Source organism: Ahaetulla prasina, chromosome 1, assembly GCF_028640845.1.
Source record: "Ahaetulla prasina isolate Xishuangbanna chromosome 1, ASM2864084v1, whole genome shotgun sequence".
In the NCBI taxonomy this organism is placed as follows: Eukaryota; Metazoa; Chordata; class Lepidosauria; order Squamata; family Colubridae; genus Ahaetulla; species Ahaetulla prasina.
In genome coordinates this window covers 92,373,978-92,400,839 of record NC_080539.1, presented here as the reverse complement: position 1 = coordinate 92,400,839, position 26,862 = coordinate 92,373,978, and the positions used below count along the sequence as shown (strand labels likewise).

General features: G+C 39.1%; 1 protein-coding gene across 1 annotated transcript in view; it reads left to right on the top strand.

The window, feature by feature from the left end:
- The window catches only part of FNDC1 (fibronectin type III domain containing 1), an 87,802-nt gene that overhangs the window by 46,042 nt on the left and 14,898 nt on the right, over positions 1-26,862 (top strand). The window contains exons 8-15 of the mRNA XM_058168494.1: positions 444-2,966; positions 4,025-4,143; positions 4,233-4,344; positions 7,644-8,027; positions 14,628-14,693; positions 17,565-17,729; positions 24,146-24,373; positions 25,715-25,823. Coding sequence (XP_058024477.1) covers positions 444-2,966; positions 4,025-4,143; positions 4,233-4,344; positions 7,644-8,027; positions 14,628-14,693; positions 17,565-17,729; positions 24,146-24,373; positions 25,715-25,823 — 3,706 coding nt within the window. The remainder of the gene's footprint in view (positions 1-443; positions 2,967-4,024; positions 4,144-4,232; positions 4,345-7,643; positions 8,028-14,627; positions 14,694-17,564; positions 17,730-24,145; positions 24,374-25,714; positions 25,824-26,862) is intronic.

Genomic DNA, 26,862 nt, shown 5'->3' with positions numbered 1-26,862 from the left:
GCATTGAACATCAGATACAATTTCTAAAGGCACAGCTGATGGCATTTAGTTTGTCCCAATGCCTTAGCATTTGTGCCCCAGCAGCACATTTTTCCCTCCCTTACTCTTCTCAAGAATAAAAAAAAGCAAGAAAGTTAAGAAAGTCTTTAAAAATTGAGGTGTTAAGCTAACTTTTCATGTTCAAAACACATATTTTGAAATATTTAATTAATATTCATATCGGCTTTTAATTCCTGTTAATAAACGATTCTGAATTAATATATTACCATAATTATAATTTTAAAAACTATCTTGTGATAATGACAATGCAATGTTTTCTTTCTTTCTTTTTCTTTTTCTTTCTTTGTTTCTTTCTTTCATTCTCTTTTTTCTTTTCTTTTCTTTCTTTTATAATTGCTTATTTTTTATTTTTGTGTTCACTTCTCTCTTGCCTCTTTGTTTAGCCAATACAGATGAACTGAAGACAAACCAACAAACAAATATTGAAGAAGATCCAGTTTCTGATCCTAAGAATATAGTGTTAGAAGGTTCAAAGAAAGAAGCAGAGCTGAAAATGGCTTCTCATTCTATAGAAGACATGGTTGATTCTGTCAAGGTGACATCAACAATGCAACCCAAAGTTCAGGATGTTAAAGAGAGCGCTAAGTCCCATTCCGTCATTAAACCTGCACACACTTTCACATCCTCAGATAAAGCACTTCACAGGACACGCACATTAGTAAGGATACGGCAAACAAATACTGATAAGCCTAGATCACTACCATCTTCTTCCGTTCCCAAACATACAGAGGATGAAACAAAGAATTTAGGACAGGACAGACCTAACCTTTCTCCTGTCCCTAAAGCTACTTTAGATAATTTGCCTGTAGATAATAAAAGTAAGAACCAACTAGACAATCTGGAGGATAAGCCAACAGTGTTTCCTAGAATTCCAGAAGAGAGTCATTCAGTTTTACTTTCAAATAAGCAACTGTCTGCATCTCAAAAGACAACTCATAATAGACCCACCAAATTGCGTGTTCCTTCTATATCAATTAAATCTCCTTCACCAACTGCAGCTGCAAAGTCTCAAAATCATTCACATCACTTCTCTTACAAACTAATTACGCCTGATACCAGTGATAGTCCTGATAGTGATAAGAGCAGAGGAACAGAAAAAAGAGAGCAGAAATTAAATTCCAGGGCGTCTTCTCCTCCGGGAGGTTCATCTCCATCTGTGCAAACAAAGCCTCTCACATATTCTAATCGCCATGCATTGAGAGATCCAAGAATAACTACCTCTGCTGTTTCTGCTGCTGCTACTCATACTTTACCTCATTCACGTGTTTTATCTTCTGATAAACATAAGTCCAAGGGAAGAGATGATTCTGATGATAGTGAAAATGAAAAGAGTGAAAGAGAAGGCGATGAAGAAGACAGACAAGGCTCATCATATTCTAGACCAAATTTTAGGCCCTCTTCAGGTCTGGCTACATCGGAACGCTTTGATTTATTAAAATATAGATCTGTTATTACTTCTAACAGATTTGCGAATAGAGCTACCAATAATAATGATGCAAGAATGCAAGCACCCAAAGATCCTTCTGCTACACAGTCTTCCAAAGTTCATCCTCAATTTAGTTCTCGTTTAGCATCTGGCAGTACTAGTCTTAGGTCTAATTTCAATATCAATAAAAAACAGGGGAATAAAAACGAAAATCCTCTACCATCCACTCCTCTCCGTAGTTACTCACCACCAGTTTCTAAGCAGTCTTCTTCAGTAGATGATTTCAAAAGGGGATCTGTGGCTGAAACTAAGAGTCACCACAGAGTTACGCCTACTAACAAACCTAATCTTGTAAGCACCCAAGAAAATAACCATAATGAAGAAAAAGGAACTACAGATGCAGATTCCTCAAGAATATCTGCAGAAAAATCATTTCCTCTACATTCTCCTACTTCCAGGTCTCAACTTGATGACCTCAAGATTAAGACTACATCTCCTAGGACAAAACAAACACCATCTTTGTCAAAGAAACCAAACACTGCTTTATCCCGTAAAATGGCAGAATCCATTCGTTCCTCAAAAGCAGTAACTGATTGGGCACAAGTCCGATCCTCCTTAAACTCAAGAAGCGATCTGATATCGCTTTCAAAGAATGACAAAGAACTTACTGATAATGACAGTTCAGAAGACGAGGAAACAAATGTTAAAGAGGAGCAAAGAGGATCTCCTTTAATACCTGCCAAAGAAGTTCCCATATCTAGAAGAATACCTACATCTTTCTCTCAGGGAAGAACTCGCTCTCTTTCAAAGCATTTTAATTCTCGGTTTGATAGAACTGATGAAAGATCTCAAACTCAGTTGTTACCAGAAAAACAAGCTGGGTCAAGGGTTATAACTTCTACTGAAGTTACCTCTGATATGTATAAATTGCCTTCATCTTCCCAAAGATCTAAATATGTACAGCCAATATCTACCTCTTCCAAAGACACAATCAGAGATAATCAATACAGTAGAGAAACTTCTTTGAAACAAACTCGCCTTTCAGAGCCCCATTATCCATCTGGGTCTAGAATTTCAAGTAGGATAGCATCCCAAATAAACAAAAAGCATGGACTTTTCCAACCAACCCCTACAAAGGCTGAACTATCTCCAAAACTGCCCTCCTCAAAAATACATCAGTCAGTTTCAAATAATGATGGTGATTATGAAGACTATGACCAATCAGATGTAGACAAAGATCCTATTTTGTCTTCATCAGCCAAGACTTCACAAATTTCTAACAAACTGAAATCCTTGCCTAAATTAAACTTGACTTTGCCACATATATCTGAATCTGTGTCTTCTCATAGTCGCTTGACTTCTAGTGTTTCTCCAACACATTCCTCAACTTCTCCCTCAGTGCCCCCTGTCCAACGAATACAGAACTCAAGATTATTAAATCCTTCTCAACGACATCAGTTTCGATTTCCTCATAGACAAGGTGAGGTAAAATTCATAACTTTCTATTTAAATTGAAAGAGAAAAGTTTTACGTTTGGGCTGTAAGAAACTCATTAGAAGAAACTAATGTTTTGGAGCCATTCTCTTAGTTTTGTGTCATAAAGTCTTGCAATCCCTTTGAATTTTTGCACAGTTCTGCCCACAGATATTATTGAACAGGTCTTTCAGTGAAAATCATTTTGTCATCCTCTCTCACTAAGAAAGTCATATTTTTGTCTAGGAATCAATAATCATATTACATAATCTTGATTCCTGGTAGATGTATGTTCTTTATGTTTTTTACATGTTTCATATACTAGGTTAATTAAAGAAACTTATTTATTAAAAAGGTAAAGGTTCCCCTTGCACATATGTGCTAGTCGTTCCTAACTCTAGCGGGCGGTGCTCATCTCTGTTTCAAAGCCGAAGAGCCAGCACTGTCCGAAGATGTCTCCATGGTTATGTGGCCGGCATAACTAAATGCCAAAGGTGCACAGAACACTGTTACCTTCCCACCAAAGATGGTCCCTATTTTTCTACTTGCATTTTTTACGTGCTAGGTTGGCAGAAGCTGGGACAATTAACGGGAGCTCACCCCGTTATGTGGCACTATGGATTTGAACTGCCGAACTGCCAAGCTCGATCGACAAGCTCAGCATCTTAGCCACTGAGCCATGCATTATTTATTTATTTGTTAGATAGCACATTTGTTTATTTATTAGATAGCACGTAAGTTTTATGTACTTAGGTAGTCTACAGAACTGTAAAGCAAAGCAAAAAAAATGTGAAAAAATTTAAAGTGATAAGTATGTTTTGTGTAAACAAATACTAAAATAGTAGTAGCCATATGAAACATGCGAACACAATTTGTACAGATACATTTATTAACCCAATATGATTAGATAACCTTGTTTAAACAGTATATGTATAAGACACATTTATGCATGCCCGTTTACGCAGGGTATTTTGTCATGTTGAAAAGATTTTAGTTTAATGCCGTGAATTGTAATTTCCTCCCCAAAAGTTTGAATGCTGTGTGTTTTCACCATGTGTGTTTCAGGTAACGGTGGGAGACCCAACCTGAAGACAAAAACAGATCCAAATAATAAAATAATTCCAAATAATAATGGAAAACGAAATGGACAAAAAATAATAAGTGGTCCACAAGGAGTAAAGTGGGTAGGGAGATCTTCTTTTAAAATATCTGAAAGATTTAATTTTATGTTCCTTTGAGTTGGAGGACATTTCAATCAACATACTGCTTTTAGATTGTAGATCTTGACCGAGGGTTGGTGCTGAATGCCGAAGGGAGATATCTCCAAGACTCCCAAGGAAAACCTCTCAGAGTAAAATTAGGTGGAGATGGCCGCACTATTGTCGGTATGTTGTATTCTGATGTTCTATGGTATGATTAAGGCTTATTTTGTCCGATGAACTTCCCAAAGAATTCTACATTGTGATAAAACCTGAAAGTAAATAAATTATTGGTTTTCTTACTTGATTTATATACCTGCCCATCTCACTTTTATGTGGCAGCCTACAATAAAACAACTGAAAACATGAAATACAGGGAATCCTCAGCTTACAATTCATATAGTGACTGTTCAAAGTTACAACGAAACTGAAGAAGTGACTTGTGACTGTTTTTCAAATGACTATTGGAATATCCCTACCAGTGGTGGGATTCAAAATTTTTCACTATCTGTTCTGTGGCTGTGGCTTGGTGGGCATGGCTTGGTGGGTGTGGCAGGGGAAGGATATTGCAAAATCTCCATTCCCACCCCACTTCAGGGGAAGGATTCTGTAAAATCTCCATTCCCACCCCACTTCAGGGGAAGGATACTGTAAAATCTCCATTCCCACCCCACTTCAGGGGAAGAATACTGTAAAATCTCCATTGCTACCCGACTTCAGGGGATGGATACTGTAAAATCTCCATTCCCTCTCCACCCCACTAACCTGCTTTCCAGCTCCATGTGTAGGGCAACAAAAGAAGACCCAGCCAGTCAGCTGGGACTCAATCAGCTGAGACTCAGGAGGCAGCGAATAGATGGGAGTGGGGCCAGTCAGAGGTGGTTTTTGCCAGTTCTCCAAACTACTCAAAATTTCCGCTACCAGTTCTCCAGAACTGGTCAGAACCGGTTGAATATCACCTCTGGTCCCTACAGTCATGTGATCACAATTCAGATGCTTGGCAACTGAGTCATATTTATGATGGTTACAATGTCCTGGGTTATGTGATCACCATTTGCAACCTCCCAACAAGCAAAGTCAATGGGGAAGCCAGATTCACTTAACAACCATGCTACGAACTTAACAACTGCAGTGATTCACTTAACAATTTTGGCAAGAAAAGTTGCAAAATGGGGCAAAATTCACTTAACTATCTCGCTTAGCAACAGAAATTTTGTGCTCAGTTGTGGTCACAAGTCAAGGGCCGCGGTGTGGCTCAGGCTGTAAGAAGCCTGTTATTAAAACACAGCTGCCTGCAATTACTGCAGGTTCTAGTCCCACCAGGTCCAAGGTTGGCTCAGCCTTCCATCCTTTATAAGGTAGGTAAAATGAGGACCCAGATTGTTGGGGGGGCAATAAGTTGACTTTGTAAATATACAAATAGGATGAGACTATTGCCTTACACACTGTAAGCAGCCCTGAGTCTTCGGAGAAGGGCGGGATATAAATGTAAACAACCAAAAAAAAAAGGACTACCTGTAATCGAGAATCAAAATAAAAACACATAGCAACTGGGCATGATCTAATTCATCATCCATACAACCAGGTGATGGGTTCTAACTCATGCCCAAGGATCCTGGCTCAAGCATAAACCCAGGTTTTCATAGCCTTTAGATTAGATGGAGCCAATCTAAACTTAGGGGCAATGAGGACCACAGCAGAAAAGGCACTCCTTCTGGGCCCTGCCAGCTGTCACTCTCTAGCTGATGGCACTTGGCACATGCCCTTCCTATCAGATTGGATAAGACAGGTAGAAACAATCATGGAGTAAGATAGCTGTGTAAATAACCTAGTCCAGAGGTCTGCAAACTTGGCTCTTTTAAGACTTGTGGACTTCAACTCCCAGAGTTCCTCAGCCAGCAAAGCTGAGTTGAAGTCCACAAGTCTTAAAAGAGCCAAATTTGCAGACCCCTGAACTAGTCCTAAGTTGTAAAGACTTTAATGGTAACAATCATTAATTTGAATTGTACCTGGAAGCATACTGGAAGCCAAGGCACCTCTTAGAACTAGAGATAATTCACATTATTCAGATAACATAGCTAGGACCAGGTAATCTGATCATATGAGCCGTTTTTTTCCACCTCTCAATAAAACTCATCTATCAAGCAAAATGTACATCAGGAAGCCATCAAAAGATTTTAAAATGTGCTTCTCTGTTTACTGTTCTTTGGGTGTCAGTACATAGTTGGCTGAAATGGAGCTTCTATACCCTCTGCCTCCCAAAATAAATGATTTGGGTGAAAGGTGTCACAGTCTTGAAGTAGCGCTCCTTGTGAAATGTACCACTGGCCTTTTTATAGTTTGGTGACACGGCTTAGTCTCTTGACAACAGCTGCTGTATTTAATTGAGCAGCAGTGGTAGCCTCAACAGTCTGCTGTTTCTAACAAAATTAAATAAGATTGCAAGGACTGGTAATGGCTTTCTGTGTGTCTTATGAAAGGCATTTTGATCTAAATGAATAATTGCCTCATCAATCTTTTTATTAAAAGGTTTGTTCACCATATAGAAAAGAATAATTGAAGCAGAAGAATCAATAGTTCTCTTGGGCTTCCTGGAAGAAGTCAGTATATTAGGAGGGGGTGCTGAGGTTATTAGGAGGGGGTGCTGAGGTTATTAGGAGGGGGTGCTGATGCAGTGGTTAGAGTGCAGTACTTCAGGCTATTCCTGCTGACTGCCGGCTGCCAGAAGTTCGATTCTCACTGGCTGAAGGTTGACTCATTTTACCCATCCTTCCGAAGTGGGTAAAATGAGGACCCAGATTGTTGGGGCAAGATGCTGACTCTGTAAACAGCTTGGAGAGGGCTGTAAAAGCAATGTAAAGCGGTATATAAGTATAAGTGCTATTGCTATTTAAAGATTTTGTAAACAGGCAATCCTCGACTTACAGCATTTTGTTTATTGACCGTTCAAAGTTACAATGGGACTGAAAAATGTTATTTATGACCATTTTTCACAGTTATGACCTTTGCAGCATCCCCATGATCATGTAATCAAAATTCAGATGTTTGGCAACTGAGTCATATATATGACCGTTGCTGTGGCCCAAGATCATGTGATCCCCTTTTGGGACCTTCTGACAAACAAAGTCAATGGAGAAACCAGGTTCACTTAACAACTGGGTTGCTAACATATCAACTGCAGTGGTTCCTTTAACAACTGTGGCAAGAAAGGTCATAAAATTGGGCAAAACTCACTTAACAAATGTCTCACTTAACAACAGAAATGTTGGGCTCAATTGTCATAAATTGAGGACTACCTGTAGTATGTTTTACAGAATGGAACTACAGCCCTGAGAATGATTATTTAAATGTTCAATAGTTCCTGCATCTTAAATTGCATGTATCTGGTTTTCTAGCCAATGATCTCACTTAAACCAGTACTTCCCAATTCCTAATATCATAAGGCAGTGATTGAAGTACAGTTCCCTCTTCTTGTCTCCTGATAGATTCTAAAGGCGCTCCAGTAATAAGTCCAGATGGCTTACCTTTGTTTGGGCATGGAAGATTTAGCAAACCTGTAGCAAATGCACAGGATAAGCCAATAATAAGTCTTGGAGGTAAGCCATTGATAGGCCTTGAAATGGTTAAAAGGACCACCACTCCTTATACCACAACAACTACAACAACTCCCGAACCTACGACAACTCCCAAACCTACGACAACTCCCGAACCTACAACTACAATTACTACAACTACTCCTGAACCTACAACCACTGTGCCACCAACAGAGAAACCACGACCTACCTGTCCTCCAGGCACCCACACAGAGAATGATGAACAGGGGAATTTTGTATTAGACTCGGATGGTCTGCCTGAATGCTACTCAGAAGGTACCCTCTCTTATGTTGGTTAAACATCAGCAATATCTTTGAGTATATCTACAACAAAAGTTGTGACATGGGGGGAAGGTGCTTGCTTTCCAGCAAGGCTTTCCAGCTGCTGGGCTAACAAAGCAGGTAAGATTCAAGCTATCAAAAGCTTGAATTAGTAGTTGAGGAAGAAATAATTCCCTGTTCTGTCACATCGGTTGCAATGACTAATTGTTGAGCTGTGTAAACCAGCAAAATGGGGAAATAAGAGCAAAAAATTTTAAAAGCATGCTTTAGGTAGATAGAGACCTTTATGCAGATAGAGTGTTTTTTTAAGCAAAAGTTAAACTCCAGGAGAAAGACATTAACTATACAAAACAGTTTATTTTCAAGAGGGGCTCCTGTTCTGTGATTAAGCTTGTATTTCATCAACACTGAGGGTATGTGTATGTTGCATGTAATAATCTCTCTCAAACCTGACTGCTCTTCTGTTAATAGAATCACTGTCTTAGCTCTCATATACATTGATCATACAGAAGTCACTTAAAATTCTTCTGTCAGTCCCTGTAATGTATAGTATCCCTTTCCACACTGACATGGCATCAGTATAATCAATCGTTTATCAAGGGTAAGTTCTATGCTGTGTATCCTTAATTAAATGTTAAGGAAAATGCTTCAGATTTTCAGAAACAGAGAATTTTTTCTCTCTCTTCCATTTTGAATGCCCATTTACACATATTTTTCGGAGTATAAGATGCACCATTTTCCTCCCCAAAAAGAGGGGGGAAATCTGAGTGCATCTTATACTCTGAATGTAGCCCCACCCATCTTCTCAAATGGAGGTTTCAGAGGCTGAAAAAAGCATCAGAAACAAAGCTTCAGAAAAGAAGCTCCCAAACAGAGCTTTAGAAAAAAAGCCTCCAAACAGAGCTTCAGAGGCTTTTTTTCTGAAGCTGTTTTGGAGGCTTTCAGAGGCAGAAATTTTTTTTTTCTGAAACAGTTTCAGAAGTTTCAGAGGAAGACAAAAAAGCCAAAAAAGGCAAGGCACAGAGCTCACAACCAAGGAACCTGTTGCTAAAATTCACCTCTGGGAACAGCTGATTGGGGGTATTCTGGGAGGCCGATCCACCTGCCGATCAGCTTTTTTCTTATTTTCATCTCCAAAAACTAAAGTGCGTCTTATACTCCAGTGTGTCTTAGACTCCCAAAAAAACGGTACTTTGCTTTTTATCCAGAAACCATCTGACTCTCTGCTAGCTTCTTTTTGGGTTGGATTTCACTCCTCATTAAGGAGAAGGACAGCAATCTGGTGGTTCTGGACCTTCATGGAACAGCTAGTGAAACCCAGGGCAGATTTTGCCCAACTTCAGCTAGTTTGCCAATTGAAAACATTCTTCGAGCAAATTTCAATTTATTGTTTTAGATTTACTGTATATCCACCTTTATTATTTTTATAAATAACCAAGGTAACAAACATACCTAATACTCTTTCCTCCTCTTATTTTCCTCTGTTAAGTGGGTTGGGTTGAGAGAGAGTAATTGCCCCAAAGTCAGGCAACTAGCTTTCATGCCTAACACATTAGAGACTGACTTTTGTGTCTTTACGACACTGCTTGAACTGTGATCATGTCTAGTAGTCTTACCTTTGACTCCTCAGAAACTCCTTTTGGAGCAGAATGTAATGCAAGAGCTGTTTCACCAAGGTTACACTGATACTGAGTGGGTTGCCAGTATGTTTCCAGTGTGCTAGTTCTGACATCTAAAGCTCTTATGCCTTGGATCCTTATGACTCAGGATCATCTTCCCCAAGTGGACACTACCCAAACTGTGTGTGTAAGCTAATAAGCTGTGTTGAAGATTTCTACCCTCATCCCACAGGCCCTTCTCTTGTCTTAGGGAGAGTTTATACTTTGGGCCCAGGATAGCCCTCTTTCTGAGAAGGCAGAATGGATCTTTGGGGTGTAGAACCCAAAGTATTGGGCCAGCTGCATTTATTTATGGATGGTTTAATTGGTTGGTTTTATTGAATGTGTTAAGATTTGATATGTAAAATGCCTAGAGCCTTTCATTGGAGCGGCATATACTGTAAGTGCTGTAGAGAGAGAAAAAAGTGATAAGTAAATGCTATAAGTAAATAAATATAACATCATGAAATGGTTACTTACATTTAGCAGGGTGATAAACTATTTCCAGACCTTACCTACAAAATTGCCTCTAAGTGTGGGATCTGGAATCCTTTAAAGGCAACACAGAAGAAACTAGAGTCCAAGGATCAAGCAATTGACCATGATTTTGAAGGATAAACCAAAATTGCAAAGTGAAAGCAAGAGATGGCCAAAGGTTTCTTATCTCCAAAATGGTATTAGGTAAGTCACTATATATGTTTTGTTTTATTTTTTTCTGAATGGCATTACTTATTATTTTTTAGTACCACTGACCAAACCCTTTGGAGTTAGTTGCAAATTCTAACAACCTACCCAGTATGATCTATGACAAAGTTTACTAGAAACTGGAGATTAGCAACATCTGCCATGGACTTTGCTGTTCATAGAAACTGCCCCTCTGTGCTGCACTGAAAATTGTTTTGAAAGTTGCCTTCCAATTCTACATGCAACATAATGCGGTCCTCTTCCATGTAACACTATTTAAGTTATGAGTATGTAATTTGCTCTGCTAAAATATGCAACAGGAAGAAAGAATGACTTTTATTATTAGAAGGGTATTATAGCAGTAATGAAGAAAGTGCTAATTCAGCTTTTCCAGCGTGATGCCTTCAAAATGTGCTGGTCTACAAATCCATAATTTCCACAAGTGTGGCCATAGATCAACATATCTAGGAAGAACCAATTTGGTGGTAGCTTTTCTAAAGCTAACTAGGTGAGTAAGAGAAAATAATGAACTGGTTACTTACATGTAGTAGAAGTTTTTTTTTAAAAAAAGTGAGCCACAAACAATTCTTTAGCTCTTAGAAATTGTCATCATTTGAAATGAAGTTTTTCAATAGATAACACAAACCCATGTGTAAATTTACATATCTGGTTTTTTTAAAAAAAATAAATGCCATTTTCTGAAAAGTTATATGCTTATTCTTATGAAACGGCATTGGCAGAGATTTCCAGTGTTCATGACAGAGAATAGATTCCTTTTAAGCCATGGGCATCATCATGTTATCAGTATAAACAATAATTAAAAGTGACTTTTAGAAAATTATGGTTATAAGGAACCTACAGATTTTGTTCTCTCATGATATCTTGAACGTATGTATCAATATCTGTCTGTCACAGTGGTGGGTTTCAGATTTTTTTACTACTGGTTCTGTGGGTGTGATTTGGTCGGTGTGGCAGGGGAAGGTTACTGCAAAATCCCCATTCCCCCACGATCAGCTGGGACTCGGGAGGCAGAGAATAGATGGAGGCGGGGCCAGTCAGAGGTATTTACCGGTTCTCTGAACTACTCAAAATTTCTGCTATCGGTTATCCAGAACTGGTCAGAACCTGCTGAAACCCACCTCTGGTCTGTCATGAATGAAGGCAAATATACGTGTCCCAGGGTAATGTTGCAGGATCCAATCTGGATTGGTCACCTCTAGTCCCAGGTGAATGACCCCTATTGGATCCTGCAATATGTGTCTGTCTTTCTACCTATCTATCTGCCATGAGCATTGTTGATCTGGAGCATATTTTATATTTTATGAGATGTTACAGTGGCTAAAATAGAACAGGGAGGACAGAGGGTGGAATGCTGACATGGACATGATGTGTATGTTGCAATTCATCTACCATACTTCCATCAGCTGTCCTGACAGAAGTCTATAGAGGCAGCTTTTATATGATTATGTCATAATGTGCCATGTCAGCTTAAGTTGCCAGTGACCTAAAAGGAGTCTACTACAGTGGTGAAATCCAAAATTTTTACTACTGGTTCTGTGGGTGTGGCTTGGTGGGTGTGGCAGGGAAAGGATACTGCAAAATCTCCACTCCCACCCCACTCCAGGGGAAGGATACAGCAAAATCTCCACTCATACCCCACTCCAGGGGAAGGATACTGCAAAATACCCATTCCCACCCCACTCCGAGGCCAGCCAGAGGTGGTATTTGCCGGTTCTCCGAACTGCTCAAAATTTCCGCTACCAGTTCTCCAGAACTGATCAGAACCTGCTGGATTTCACCCCTGATCTAACATGTAGATTGTCTTGAATTCTTAGAAGAAAGGTGGAATAGATATTGTCAACAATAGCAGTACAGTAATAATAAGGGATGGTGCACAAAGAAAAAACTAGTCTTACACTGATATTAGACTTGAAAAAAATCAATGTAGTGCACTTGAACATTTCATGACTCACAGGTTAAAACTTCTAGGATTGGGCAGTACATACATATTCTAACTTAAGAAAAAGAATAAAAAAGGGAGTTTGTCTGTAGATGTAGATGTAAAGAGAATAAATGAGAACACAGATGTCAGTGGAATTCTCTCTGTAATATAAATTACTTGTAGTATCTATGGAGAGATGTTTGTTTTGGTGATGCATATGCAGAGATCTGCCTAAATCATATTTTGAAATGCAATCTCTCTATCTCTCATTTTTCCAGCTACCACTTCTCCAACGGTCTTAACGTTGTTTTTTACATGCTGTCATTCGTGATTGAAAGCACAAGAACCAGTCTGGAATATACAAAACCTGACTCTGTTCAAAAGACCAGGATTTCAAGAACTTTGGGTTCGCCAGCCATTCAGATGGACATGTCAACAGGCCAGATACTGAGTGAATTATTTTTGCTACTTACTGACCGAGCTTCTGAGGTATCCTGGGCACCTGAATGTGATGAGCATCTTCTGAATGCCAGCTAGTTGGCAGAAGCAGCGGGCAATGTGTTGCAAGAATCTTACTTTTCCTTATTTGATGCTGGAAGATAGATAACAGCTTTACCACAGTCCTGCCAAATATAATCAATATAATTTTCCAGTGGCCCTTCCAGAAAGTTCTCTGGGGATGGAAAAATGCAGCGGCATTTTGGGTCAAACACTTTGTCATTTCTCAGGAATCCAATCAATTGATGGCTTCCAAATGGACTCAGGAAAATGCGGTGTGAAAAGAATGCTGCTGTGGGTTTCACTCAAATCCTTTGGTCCAATTTTCTCCTTGGGGTTTTATAAAAATGAGTTTAGCAGAGATGGTTGTGTTTCACAGACAAGAACATTTGGGAAGCCCAAATGATGCGGTAGTGAAATCCCAGACGGCTCAACATCTTTGAAGAACTATAGACAACATTAAATCCACTTTTATCATGCTATCATGTTACTGGAAAATCATGTTATTGGAAAATAGAGGCCTGTAAACACGAACAGTAATGAGCGTATTAAGGAACCAGTAGTTTCTAGGCCGCATTCTTTTTTTAAAAAAAGAAAAAGTTTAGTAAAGCAAGCATTCTTTTGAACTAGCTGTACTCAGAATTCATGAAACTGTGAACGAACCTTTAGGTTACCTTTTATGATTAGATGATCCTTTTCGATCCTTTATACATGTTGAGTTCAGTCTATGAAGAGATCTGGGAAGAAAGATGAAGTGGGTAATATATGCCAAAGAAGAATTATTGGCAACTCAGCTCTGGAAGAATGAATGGTCAATTTTGTTTTGCCCCTCCCAGGATTTGCTTTGGCATGGCTCCTAAAATTGTATTTTTCTTCTTAAGTCTGAAAGTGACCCAAGATGAAGAGTTTAGGCTTAGAAACGAGGCTGTGTTGCAACTGAGGTTGAGTAATCGAAGTGGACTAGTTTGGATTTACCAGTTTCCACATTGTAATATCTTCTAGAGGTGTTGGACAACATTTCCCATCATCCTTTGCCAGTATGCTCCTTGATCTTAGCCAACACATTGGAGAATATCAAACTGAAGAAGATTGCCTTAACACTGATTCTGATTCATGTGAATTTTTTCTAGCAGTAGACTGTTGTTTGAGTAGCAATGAATATCTTATATAGAGCTTTAAAAGTGTAATATAATAGTTACTCCAGACAGATACGATATATGTTTCTAGGCCTGTATATGCTATCTTTTGTCTCATTGTGCTGCTTGCCGATCAATATCTATAGCTTAATGTTTTGAAATAGATTGCTGATAAATGTGTTTAGCTATGAAAAAAAATTCTAAACTTTCTTTCTGTAGACTGATTGAGAGAATGCAGAAAAGAGTTATTCAGGCAAGAGCTGAGGGTGCTTCTTAATCAATAATTAATTGTGGAACATCTTTCCCTCCCTCTATTTATTAATTACCTATAAGTGAGTAGCTAATGCTGATTCCTATGGGAAAACAGATACGTTGCAGTGAGGGTAAAATTCAACAAAATGTAAACAAAATATGTCTTCCCCACCCAAGTTTTCACTACCATATTGGCAGCTAGTTAAATGGAAGGTGATATTTTTGGCAAAAATGATGCATCTGAATTTATCTCCACAAATCCCACCTTGTTCTTTATCCTTCCAAAGCAGTTCAGCATAGAGATCAATTTGTTGTTTGATCGGTACTTTACAATAAAGGCCATTGACTTTAGATAGGGATAATCAATAGCCATTGAATGAAAGAGAATCTGTTTCACTGTTTGAATGTATTCTTTTTTCCATAGATGTATTCTCAGGGTTTGATGCAGATATAACGGGAACTACAGAATCCTATGTGGTTTATGATGAAGGTACTGATTACTTGAAAAATCCTTTTCCAAAATGGGTTTTACCTTTCTTGTTTGCTTCTAGAAATGCATTTCCAGAAAGATATAACACATTTCTAAGAACGCACTGGTAGCCTAGAAAGAACTCCAATCTAAATAGGTCTAAGCATGAAAACTGACTTCCAAATTCTGATTTTAGTGTCTCCAGGCCAAACAAAAATTAGCAGGTCTGCAGGCAGCATGACTTTCTACATAAACATAAACTTGACAGACAGATTTGTCTGTTTAAACAAAGTTTTAAATAATGTTTGTTCCAACCATGTAGAAACAGGATGGAGAAAGCAGATTTTAATAGCTGGAATTGGGGGGAGGGGTATCGATTGAGGATTAGCTCATTCATTACTTTCTAAGACCTAATCTATATTCATGCTCATTTTTTTTTATATTAAGCTTGGATAATGCCATTAATGTAATGGAGAAAATAAGTAAACAAAAAAATTACAGACCAGAAGGAGTGTCTTAATCTTGGCTTAAATGAACTTTTAGTGATTAAAATTTGGCATGGACTTTTTTTTTTTTACAGAACAGAAGACAAAATCAAGAGCAAATATCCCAGTGATCTGTTTTGCTCCTTTGGTTAATAATATTGATCATATTTTTGTCTCTTGTTCTTCCAGAGGTTGTGCCCTCTGGAAAAAATATCACAATGCTGCTTTCCTTCAGCAGTGGCTATCTGATTGGCCAAGGACACTTTTTGTTGTGTTTATTTTATTCCTTGGAGCATTCAAGCGAGAAATTTAAAGCTCTCTATGTAAACATTCCAAGCAGGAGACAAAAACTGTCTTCTATGAGTAAAGTTGTCCATAAAATAGATCATTGCAAATTGAGCAACAGCAGGACACCCAGGAGGAATCCCAGCTAACCCCACACAACCATTGTGCAATGCCAAGAACCTTGTCCAACTTGCAGGCACACATAGCTAGAAGTCCTTCTGGGACTGTTTTGGTTGCGAACACATATGAGATGGCAATTCATGGTGGAAATCCATCTCCATATCTTATGGGGCTTTATGGGGCCAATTATACTTGATGGGTTCCCCTATGTCATTGTAAACTTCTCTCCAATTATTAACGATCTGTCCACTTGTAATAATATTTAGTGGAGGTCTGGGCATGCACAGTATACTTTGGACTTCATTATCATAATTCATTTATATATCACTTCCCAGCTCAATTAAAATCCAATATTATAAAATGTTTAAAACAACATGCTTATTAAAAAGGTGGCAGGAAAATAAAACAGAAACTATTTATGCAACATTCATCTAGGAAGATTTGGGTAAAGAAGGAGTTTTCAGCAGTGATGTCCAATATTTATTTATTTATTTATTTATTTTATTCAATTTTTATACCGCCCTTCTCCCGAAGGACTCAGGGCGGTGTACAGCCAAGTAAAAAATCACAGTATAAATATTAAAAGAAATTAAAACAAACATAAGGTGGCCAAATTTAAAACGAATTAAAATATAAAAATATAAATAACCCCAATAAAATTTTATAAAATTTTAGGCCAATCCCGCTTGAATAAATAAGTGCGTTTTCAGCTCACGGCGAAAGATCCGAAGATCAGGCACTTGACGTAAACCAGGGGGAAGCTCGTTCCAGAGCGTGGGAGCTCCCACAGAGAAGGCCCTGCCCCTGGGGGCCGCCAGCCGACATTGTTTGGCAGACGGCACCCTGAGAAGGCCCTCTCTGTGAGAGTGTACGGGTCGGTGGGAGGCAAACGGTAACAGCAGGCGGTCCCGTAAGTATGTATAGTAGGTTCCAGTAGTGTTCCACTTACCTTTGCTACTGGTTCAGAACTGTGAGTGCGCGCATGCTCGCTTCACTCATGCACACTGCTTCTGTGCATGTGCAGAAACAGCACATGCACAGAGTGTCTGTGATGACGTCTGGATGGGTGGGCGGAGCCTCCCACCGCTGCCACTACTGGTTCGCCCGAACCAGGGTGAACTGGTCAAGGGTGGGTTCCACTTACCTTTACTACCGGTTTGCAACGAGAGCGCGATAACAATTAGCAAGATATCACTGATGACTTAATGTATATTGGGAGTCTCTTGTAGCTTTTATAACCAGACCCATCTCTTTCCAATTACTGTTTACCAAGATAAATGACCTAATTGGACATAGCATTTACCTGTATATTGGCCTTGGGTCTTTTCTAGTCACTAATCAACATTCCTTGTCACTTCATGAGAAACTATACTGAAACAGGGTGATCTGTTCAAGAAAGCATCTGGTGATCTCCTTCGCTAAGCAAGAAATTCTTTCCAGTGCTACACTGCAAATTTTAAAAGAATGTCCATTTATTACGAAATCGTATGCAACCCCACAGTTAAAAAAGATCAGTAACAATTGGAACAAATTTAAAATAGGACTACCAGGATGGTGAGAGTTCCAGAGAGTTCTGGGATCCAAGTACTATGAAAAAAACAGTTAAAGGATCCTGGCACATTGAGCCTACAGAAAAGAGGACGAAGGTGAAATACAGTCGCAGAAATACAATCGCAGAAAAGCGAGTAGATTGTTCTCTGTTCTCTGTTACCCTGGAGGGCAGAATTGGAACCAGTAGGTTAAAAAAAATGATTTAAAAAAAGAGGTTCAGGGGGAACTTTCTGACCGTGCAAGTTGACAGTGGAACTGACTGCACATAAAATCATGGATTCTCCTTTACTAAAGGTCTTCAAGCAGAGGCTGAATAGCCAGAGATGCTGTGTAGACTTCTGCAATAGAAGTATGGACCAAAGAACTTTTCTGCTTCTTCAGTGACCTATGACACAGCTTGGGCACTCTTTAAACAAATGCATCACATTTTCTTTCTTTCTGTTTTGTCTAGATTATGAGCTTTTCGAAACTACTTTGCCTCCATCCACCACCGCTACCACTACTACTACTATTACCACCACTGAGGCATTGCCTGAAAACAACTTTTCAGAGTTTAGTGTGACAGGCACAGACCCTTTATCAGAATATGATTCTGCTGGAAAGAAACGATTTACTGGTAAGTCTGTAAATTCGGTTAAAAAACAAAGGTTACCAATCCTATGATAAGGGCTTCCGAAGCTAAACATTTGACTGTCCGTCTTGTCAGCAAGTGGGCTTAAATGGTCTCCTGGGGATGGTAGAGGACAGGAAGGCCTGGAGGAAAGTTGTCCATGGGGTCACAGTGGGTTGGACACGACTTTGCAACTAACAATAACTTGTCAGCAAGATTATTTTGTTAATGGCAGACACGTCCTGTGCACACCAGCTGGGGACCATTTTCTTTTTGAGATCATAAGAATCATAGTCAAATAGAGGAAATAAAAATATACTTCTCTACACCATTGATAAAGTTACAAATTCATATCTTAAACATCTGTCAGAAGGACTGGCATAGTGTATCTGTGAGCATCAGAACTTTTGCTGAACCCTCCTCCCTATAGAAATTCTGCCTCCCTGCGCATAAGATAAAACAAAGGAAAACTTTAAAACTCTGAATTCTTGAAAAATTGGAAAATCTTATGAGATTTTTATCATTTTGTACAAGGATTACAAAATCTAAGGTCTTGCACTAGAATGCTGATTTTAGAAGACTGACAAAATCTCACGAAGTTTTTCTGGTTTTGTGCACTTTCTTTAGAAATGTACATGTTCTTGCACGAGAGGCACATTAAAAACTCTTTGTTCTGTCCCCCTCCGCAGTCCGGGAGACACGAATGATGACTTAATTAGCCAGCAACTATCAGCTCTGGCAGCAAACTAGCGAGCGTCTGCCAAGTGTCTCTGTTATCTCTCTTGATGCCGATGAATCAGCCAGGAAACCAGGAACAAACAGGACTTCAGCTCTAATTCTCTCTCTAAGCAGTTGATTTGCTTGCTACGAAGTGGTATATCAGCCCTTGCTGCTTTTATATCCTGTGGGGCGTGGCTCCATGACTCAGCACTTCCTAGGCCTGCCCCACCCCTGCTTCTGATGTTCCTGCCTCTCCTGCCTATGAAACCTAGGGTCCAGCCAGGCCTGATTGCCATCAGCCGGGTCTGGAGGCGTGGCCTGGGGGGGAAGAGTCATGGAACGGAGGCCTTGTTATCTCCTCCACCTGACCTGCCTCTGGCTCCTGGAGCTGAACAGGGATAAGTCCTGATGGCCCTTCCCCCTCACTTTCCGAGTCAGGGGGCCCGGCTCAGGGGGCGCAGACACAATACTCTTGCAGTCTTCTCCCACATAAGTTTTGAAATGGAAAAGGCCTGACAAAGATCTGTTCCTTTTTACACACATTTTCCCCTATACTAAGTAATTCAGACATCGTTGCCTTTTGTTGTGAAGAAATTATCTTCATTCTGAACTTGACAACATAGTGCTCCCAATTCTGACACTCTTTGAAACAACTTGGAGGAGAAAAATCAAGTCATTATCTGCTCCTTCTAAGAATAAAGCATATTCTGTGGTAAATGTTAAAGGTATTTTCTCACTGGAATTGGCAAAGAGAATGATATTTTCTCAAAATCTGTACAGTATTCATCAACCTCTTGAAAACGTGGAAATTATACAGTAACTGAGTGTCTTGTTCTAATGTAGAAGTTGTCCTATATAGGAATTTTTTCAGTCCAGTAAACGTCTTTCATCTGGCAATTCATTTTCCTTCTTTTGATATAGATTCAGCTTCATATGGACTTGTGATTTTAACATTATGAATTATGTTACTGCTCCAAAGTCTTAACTCTTAAACCGAATTTGAGAAAAGAATAGTCGGAATGAATACAGTTTCTTCAGGGTTTGTTTGTTTGTTTGTTTGTTTGCTTGTTTGTTTGTTTGTTTCATAGATGCAAACCTTTGGGCATAACAAAGAAAAACTGAAAGGATATACCCATAGTTATTAAGTGATGGACAACATGTTCTGCTCCTCAGTGTAATTGCAAGCCTTTGATTTTCTGTTTTATGCTGTGGTGCATAATTGTTTTTTAAAGTTCTTTATAATGCAATAAATGGCACACCCCTTGAATGTCTAACTTACATCTATGAACAAAACAAATCTAAACTTGTATTTTTGAAAAATAATTAGAAAAATGCTGTACTTCTGGATTAAGAACTGCATCATGTGAAAAGGAAAAGAGGGGATGTATCCAAAGTTTATTATTATTATTATTATTATATCAGATGGTGATCCTTTGGGAGATTTCTCTCAAAGCAAATGTTCTCTTTAAAAAAGAGCTTTTTAAAAGGTTTGAGAGGAAATAGCTGAATTTCCTTTCTTATGACAGCATTCAGTAACAATCTCTCTCTCTCTCTCTCTCTCTCTCTCTCTCACACACACACACACACACACACACACACACACACACACACAGAGAGAGGGAGGGAGGGAGAGAGAGACAGAGAGAGAGAAAGAGAGAGAGATGATAGAATTACTTTCATTTTTAAAATGCAGTCTGTATAACAGGATACGAAACTGCATGTAAAGTTTGTCTCCGAAAAAGCTGTTTTTAAAAAGGGGGTGGGAGTGCTTGTAAAAATGATTTTTAGGTGGTAAATTTGAATCAGTTTGTTCCTTTGAAGAAACTACTTTTTGCTTTGGTTTCAATCAATCCTTTGACGAGGTATGTCTATCAGGCTATCAAGAAGTCCTCCTTTACTCTCACCAACAGAGATTGGGTCATTTGGGAACAAAAAGCAATCTCAGTGCTTAAAAATAAATGCATGCTTGGAAATAATTCCTTCACAGTGACAAAAATCTAATAAGATTAACTGACATTTTTGTTATAAACATTTTATGGCATTCATGGGGAGAAAGGGAAAAATTATTGTTCTAACAAGAAATGTAAACTGTAACAGAATAAATATTTCTACTGACTAATGCAAAGAGATTTTTCAACCTCAAGCTGACCTTTTCAGATGTGTGTGCCCATTAATTTACAAGTTCTGTTTGTGTGAACCTTTCTTATTGCTATAAAATATAAAAGTGATAAATTGAACTGGAATAGCAATATTCTTCGTAAAACTTGGAAGGTGAACTTTGTGTCTCAGGACACAAAGCCAAACTGGCATTCTTGCATACTTGCTAAGCCTACTATTTATTTATCTTCATTATTTCTGTAGATTGCTGCTTAAGGCTGTTCACAAGGTATGGTTAAAAAGATACGTCAAGATGGCGGCCATGAAAATACAATTGATGCCTCGTGTGTTTCCTATGTGTGGTGCAGCCAATCAGGGATCATTTAATCATTTCACATTTCAATTTAGAGAGAAAAGAATAACCTTAAAATTGTTTTAGGTCCATAGTGTACCTTCTCTGCAGTATTCTGAGCATCGGGAGAAGGGCGGTATACAAATTAAATTATTATTATTATTATTATTATTATTATTATTATTATTATTATTATTATTATTATTATTATTATTATTATTATTATTATTAACCCTTAAGACTCATATTCTAAGAAGGTGTTTGAAAATATGGTGATCTCTAGTTGAGACTATAATAATCATAACCTTTTGTACAATCCATTCTCTTGGCTTTTAGCTACTTTAACAGAGGGTTCCTTTGAGATGCAGTCAGTATATAGAGAGAAGAGAACATGGGGGGCTGTACTAATTGTACAGATATCTGATGTGATTTTCCCCAGCTTCACCTGCTGCTTCCTGTCTGTTAGAAAGATTATATACCACTTACAAGTGTGGTCAGGTACAGCTAGCGGAATCAGTTTAGTTAGAAGAATATCTGGAATGATGGTATTGAATGGACAAAAAGGACCTAAAACCAAGGACCTTTGCATAGGTCCTTGGAGATTCAAGATGTTGTAGGATGTAATGCAGAGCCACATTAACAGCATCACCTGCCAATGGTTTTCAGGTGGGCCAGCACTAACCTTTCTAAGATTTTCATAACTATGGATGTCAGAGCAACCGGCCTGTAATCATTCATCTCCTTGATGGAGGGTTTCTTTGGCACTTGAATGATAGTAGAGCATTTGAAGCAGGAAGGAACATAACCAGTGGTGAAATCCAATTTTTTTTTACTACCGGTTCTGTAGGTGTGGCTTGGTGGGTGTGGTGTGGCTTGTTGGGCGTGGCAGGGAAAGGATCCTGCAAAATCTCCATTCCTACCCCGCTCCAGGGGAAGGATCCTGCAAAATCCCCATTCCCATCCTACTCTGGGGCCAGCCAGAGGTGGTATTTACCAGTTCTCCGAACTACTCAAAATTTCCGCTACCGGTTCTCCAGAACCTGTCAGAACCTGCTGGATTTCACCCCTGGACATAAACATCTCTAGTGATTTACTAAAGATGTAGGTGAAAATGAGGGCCAGTTGGTCAGCACAAGCAAAAGGAGTTACCTTCTCTGGGCCTGGTGCTTTTCCAGGCTTTTGTCTGTGAAATAGATCTTGCACATCATCTTCTGTGATCACCAGAGGTGGGGGACCTGTATAACAACCAAATCCTCCACACTTAATTGTTGTTGTGAGGCATATGCAAACAGCAGCCTTACTACCAGTGGTGGGTTTCAAAATTTTTTACTACTGGTTCTTTGGGAGTGGCTTGGTGGGTGTGGCTTGGTGGGCATGGCAGGGGAAGGTTACTGCAAAATCCCCATTTCCTCCCGATCAGCTGGGACTTGGGAGGCAGAGAATAGATAAGGATGGGGCCAGTCAGAATTTTTACTACTGGTTCTCCGAACTACTCAAAATTTTCATTACTGGTTCTCCAGAACTGGTCCGAATCTGCTGAAACCCACCTTCTGCTTACTGCTATTTAAAAAAATGTCACCAATACAACCCTACTTATTTCTTAAGCTTCCTTCTAAGAATGGTGTGCTGCTGAAAGAGCCAACATTTAATACCACCAATTGCTTACTTTTTGTGTTGAGTTTATTCAAAAAGAAGATAAAGCTCAATTTATGTGGGAACATTAAGTAGAAACATTATTGGTATATAAATTTTATATGCTGATGCTTTTTTAAAAAAATGATATATATGTGTGTGTGTGTGTGTGTGTGTGTGTGGTTATTCAGGTTTTCTCCCACGTAAAATTGGAAGTATCTTGGCGACGTTTCGACAAAATCCCATTCGTCAAACCCCCAACCAATCAGAACACACCTCCACCCAATCAGAACACAGCCAAGCTCCCAACCAATCAGTTCAAACCCCCACTAGCAGTTAAAAGGAAGAAACAGTTGCGATCATGCATTTCTCCTAGAAATACAAAGCTATAAGCACCTAGCCTGATGATGACGAATGGGATTTTGTCGAAACGTTGCCAAGATACTTCCAATTTTACGCGGGAGAAAACCCGAATAACCAAAGACCTACATACAAACACCCGCGAAAACCTCAGAAAACATATATATATATGTAGGTCTTTGGTTATTCGGGTTTTCTCCCGCGTAAAATTGGAAGTGTCTTGGCGACGTTTCGACGAAGTCTCATTTGTCATCTTCAGGCTTCAGCTTCGTGCTTCTTTTGCAATTGCTCCCAGAAGCATGAAGCTGAAGCCTGAAGATGATGAATAACCAAAAACCTACATATATATATAATATATATATAATATATGGTATATTCTGGTCATTTTTAAAAAAAAAAAATTCAACCTTGTATTTGCTTGCAACTTTGTCTAATATACAGAGCTTTGTAAATCCCTTTATTTGCTATACAGGTGTTTTAATACCATTTCCCTGAAAATAAGACATCCCCTGATAATAAGCCCAATCGGGCTTTTGAGTGCATGTGCTAAAAAAGCCTCTCCCCGAAAATAAGCCCTCCCTGAAAATATTTAAACACAGAGCTGGAAATCAGGTAAGATGGCAAGAGGAGCCCCATCTTGCTCCACACGCTCCAAAATAATAAGACCTCCCCGAAAATAAGGCCAAGCGCTTATTTCGGAGTTCAAAAAAATATAAGACAGGGTCTTATTTTCGGGGAAACACTGTAGGTATGAGGGTATTTGGTGCTCCCTGATCTTGGTTGTTTTCTTGCAGACATTTCATTATTCAAACTAGATAATATCATGAGGTAAATTAACAGGTAATTTATCCTAATTTGTAGTTTTAAAAACAAACACAATATTCCTTTATATATACAACATGTTTCCAGGGCTCATTAGTCTAAATTTACAGAAATTTGCCCGCTCCATTCATTGCTACACATAAGTGCAGTGGCTAAGCCCATTTTTGTGCATCTTTTAAATAAATCCCCTTAAATTTTTGTGTCCTTCTTTTGCAGACTTAAAATAAGTCTTTTTTTTTCAATTTGCAAAGTTAGCAAATGATAGGAAAATAGATCATTCCTAAATTCAGGAAGTGTCTTTGGTATATTTTAACCCAATTTGCACTTTCAATTAGTCTTGGAAACTTGTCTGAATGTCAAGTTTGAGTTTTCCTTTTACTAATCCATCATCACCACAATCTTTTTAGACTGAATGGTCTCCTCTTGTGATTTCTTCCAGCTCCTTATGTGACTTATCTAAACAAAGACCCAGCAGCTCCATGTTCTTTGACAGAGGCACTAGATCACTTCCAAGTAGAGAGCCTGGATGAACTTGTTCCCAAGAACTTGAATACAGGAATGCAACCTCAGAAGACTCCTCACAACATCACCATAGTAGCTGTGGAAGGCTGTCATTCTTTTGTGATTGTTGACTGGGCTGCACCTACCCATGGAGATCTGGTCACAGGTACACTAATGCTTGCTGCAATGGTTAGACTGGTAAATGGAGGCTGAATTGAACAGAACATTTTTTCCCCATTTTTTGTCTGCATTTTATTTTTCAATAAATTCACCGATTTCTTTCAGCCAATGATATTCCACTTGGTTTCTTTCCAATAAGAAATAAATTTTGGTCTAAACTACAGAGCTAAACTCTTTTTAACATGACTAAATAAATAAATAAAATGTCTTGACATGCTACTGAAAAATCAAATTGTGAGGACCAGTCTCCCTACTTTATGTTTCTTGAGTGGCATTATTGATCTATTAATTGAGAGGCTTTTTTCAGAATTAAGATGCCACCATAAAAAGTCTCTGCCCCTTATAAATGTATATCAGATACCCACATTTGACAGTACTTGGAGAAGGGCCTCATTTGAGGATACATAGCAGACTTGTATGTATTCTATGTTTTGCTTTTATAAATACTGCTAATTTATTTCCTGGATTCAGAACCAAAATGTGTAGTTTTACTTGATGGGAAAGTTTAAAAGCTGCTAAAGAGATAGGAAATTACAATGTTGAAGAATTGAGTGCCCTTAGAAGCCTAAGATCTCTTATCTATGGCTATTATTTTCGTCCTCCACTAATAAAATGTTATGTATTTGCGCCATCAAGTCAATCTTAACTACTAGCAACTTGTGGCACAATGGTTAGAATGCAGCACTGCAGGCCAACTCACTGCTCATTCCAGGAGTTCAGTTCTGAGCGACTCAATGTTGACTCAGCCTTCCATCCTTCCAGGTCAGTCAAATGAGGACCCAGATGGTTGGGGACAATATACTGACTTTGTAAACCACTTAGAGAGGGCTGTAAAGCACTGTGAAGCTGTATATAAGTCTAAGTGCTATTGCCTGGATTAATCCTTGTGTTTTTCATGGCAAGTCCTTCAGAAGTGGTTTGCCATGGCCTTCTTCTGGGGGCTGTGGACAGTAGGATTTTTCAAAGGTTTATAGGAGCCATATAATCTTGGGAAAAAGTACAGTTGCTTTAATGAGCCATAGAGCAGTGCTATGTGTGCACCCCTTCACATTTTGAAGCATTTTTTTCTGGTAGAATCCAAAATGTTCTACATCTTTATTGGACATGGGAAGTACCTAGTACCTGATAGCTAATGCATACTTGCATAATGTTGATTGAGCCCTATTCCCCAACTAGCTTTGCTGTCATTTCTTCTTGGCAGAAATGGGAATTCCCTTGAGCTTTGAACATACTAATGAAATACTTTTGCCACATGATGCTGCGTGATGTATTAGGCTGCTGAAATACCTTGGGGTCTAATATATCCATGACATTTTTGTCTTGGCAGGTTATTTAGTTTACAGTGCATCCTATGAAGATGTCATCAGGAACAAATGGTCAGCCAAGAGTGCAGTGAACAGTAATTTGCCCATTGAAAACTTGAAGCCAAATACAAGGTATTATTTCAAAAGACATGTGATAATAAGCCTGATTTGGAGGGGTTGGGAGGGAAAGGGATATAGAAACATTAATATGCCTATTGTGGGGAAACAAATAAGGGCATATGAGCCATAGTGGCGCAGTGGCTAGAATGCAATACTGCAGGCTATTTCTGCTGCCTGCCGGCTGCCTGCAATTTGGCAGTTCAAATGTCATCTAGCTCAAGATTGACTCAGCCTTCCATCCTTCTGAGATTGGTAAAATGAGGACCCAGGTTGTTGGGGGGAATATGCTGACTCTATAAACCACTTAGAGAGGACTGTAAAGCACTGTGAAACATTATATAAATCTAAGTGCTATTGCTATCATCATTGCTATCATTTAAAATATGCCATTTATATATTTGTATCAAGGACTATGATGTCATAATGTAATGGATGTCATTTTGTACATAGTCATCTTGATATCATTGTGGCTTGTTAGAAACACCACTGCTTGTGTCCTCCTTCCCATTAAAGCTCCACTGCTATCAGCCAATATTCTCCACTTGGAGCCTTTCATTGGAGACCAAAGACGCTTTTCAAAAGGCAACTGAAAAGAAAGTCCAATTGCCTTTTGAAAAGCACTTTTGGGACAACCATGATCTGAATGATTGAGAATCTCCATATACTTTGGGTCATTTTGTAGCTATTAGGCATTTTCCCTCTGCTCCTTGTTGGGCACAATCATTTTTGCACCCACAGCAGTAGTGGTTTTCACTTACCTTCGCTACCGGTTAGAAACTGTGAGCATGCATGTGTGTGCATTTGCTTTGCTCACACATGGCGCTTCCGCACATGCACAGAACCTTCTGCGCATGCACAGAGCATCCATGATGACATCTGGGTGGGTGGGCGGAGCCTCCTGCCACCACCACTACCGGTTCTCCCGAACTGGGGCAAACCAGTAGAAACCCACCACCAAGTCTCACAGTGCTGAGAATAAGGCTGAACATCTGAGTCTAACAATACCCAATTGTGGGGGAACATTGTAAGCAAAGATGTTCATCTTTCAGAA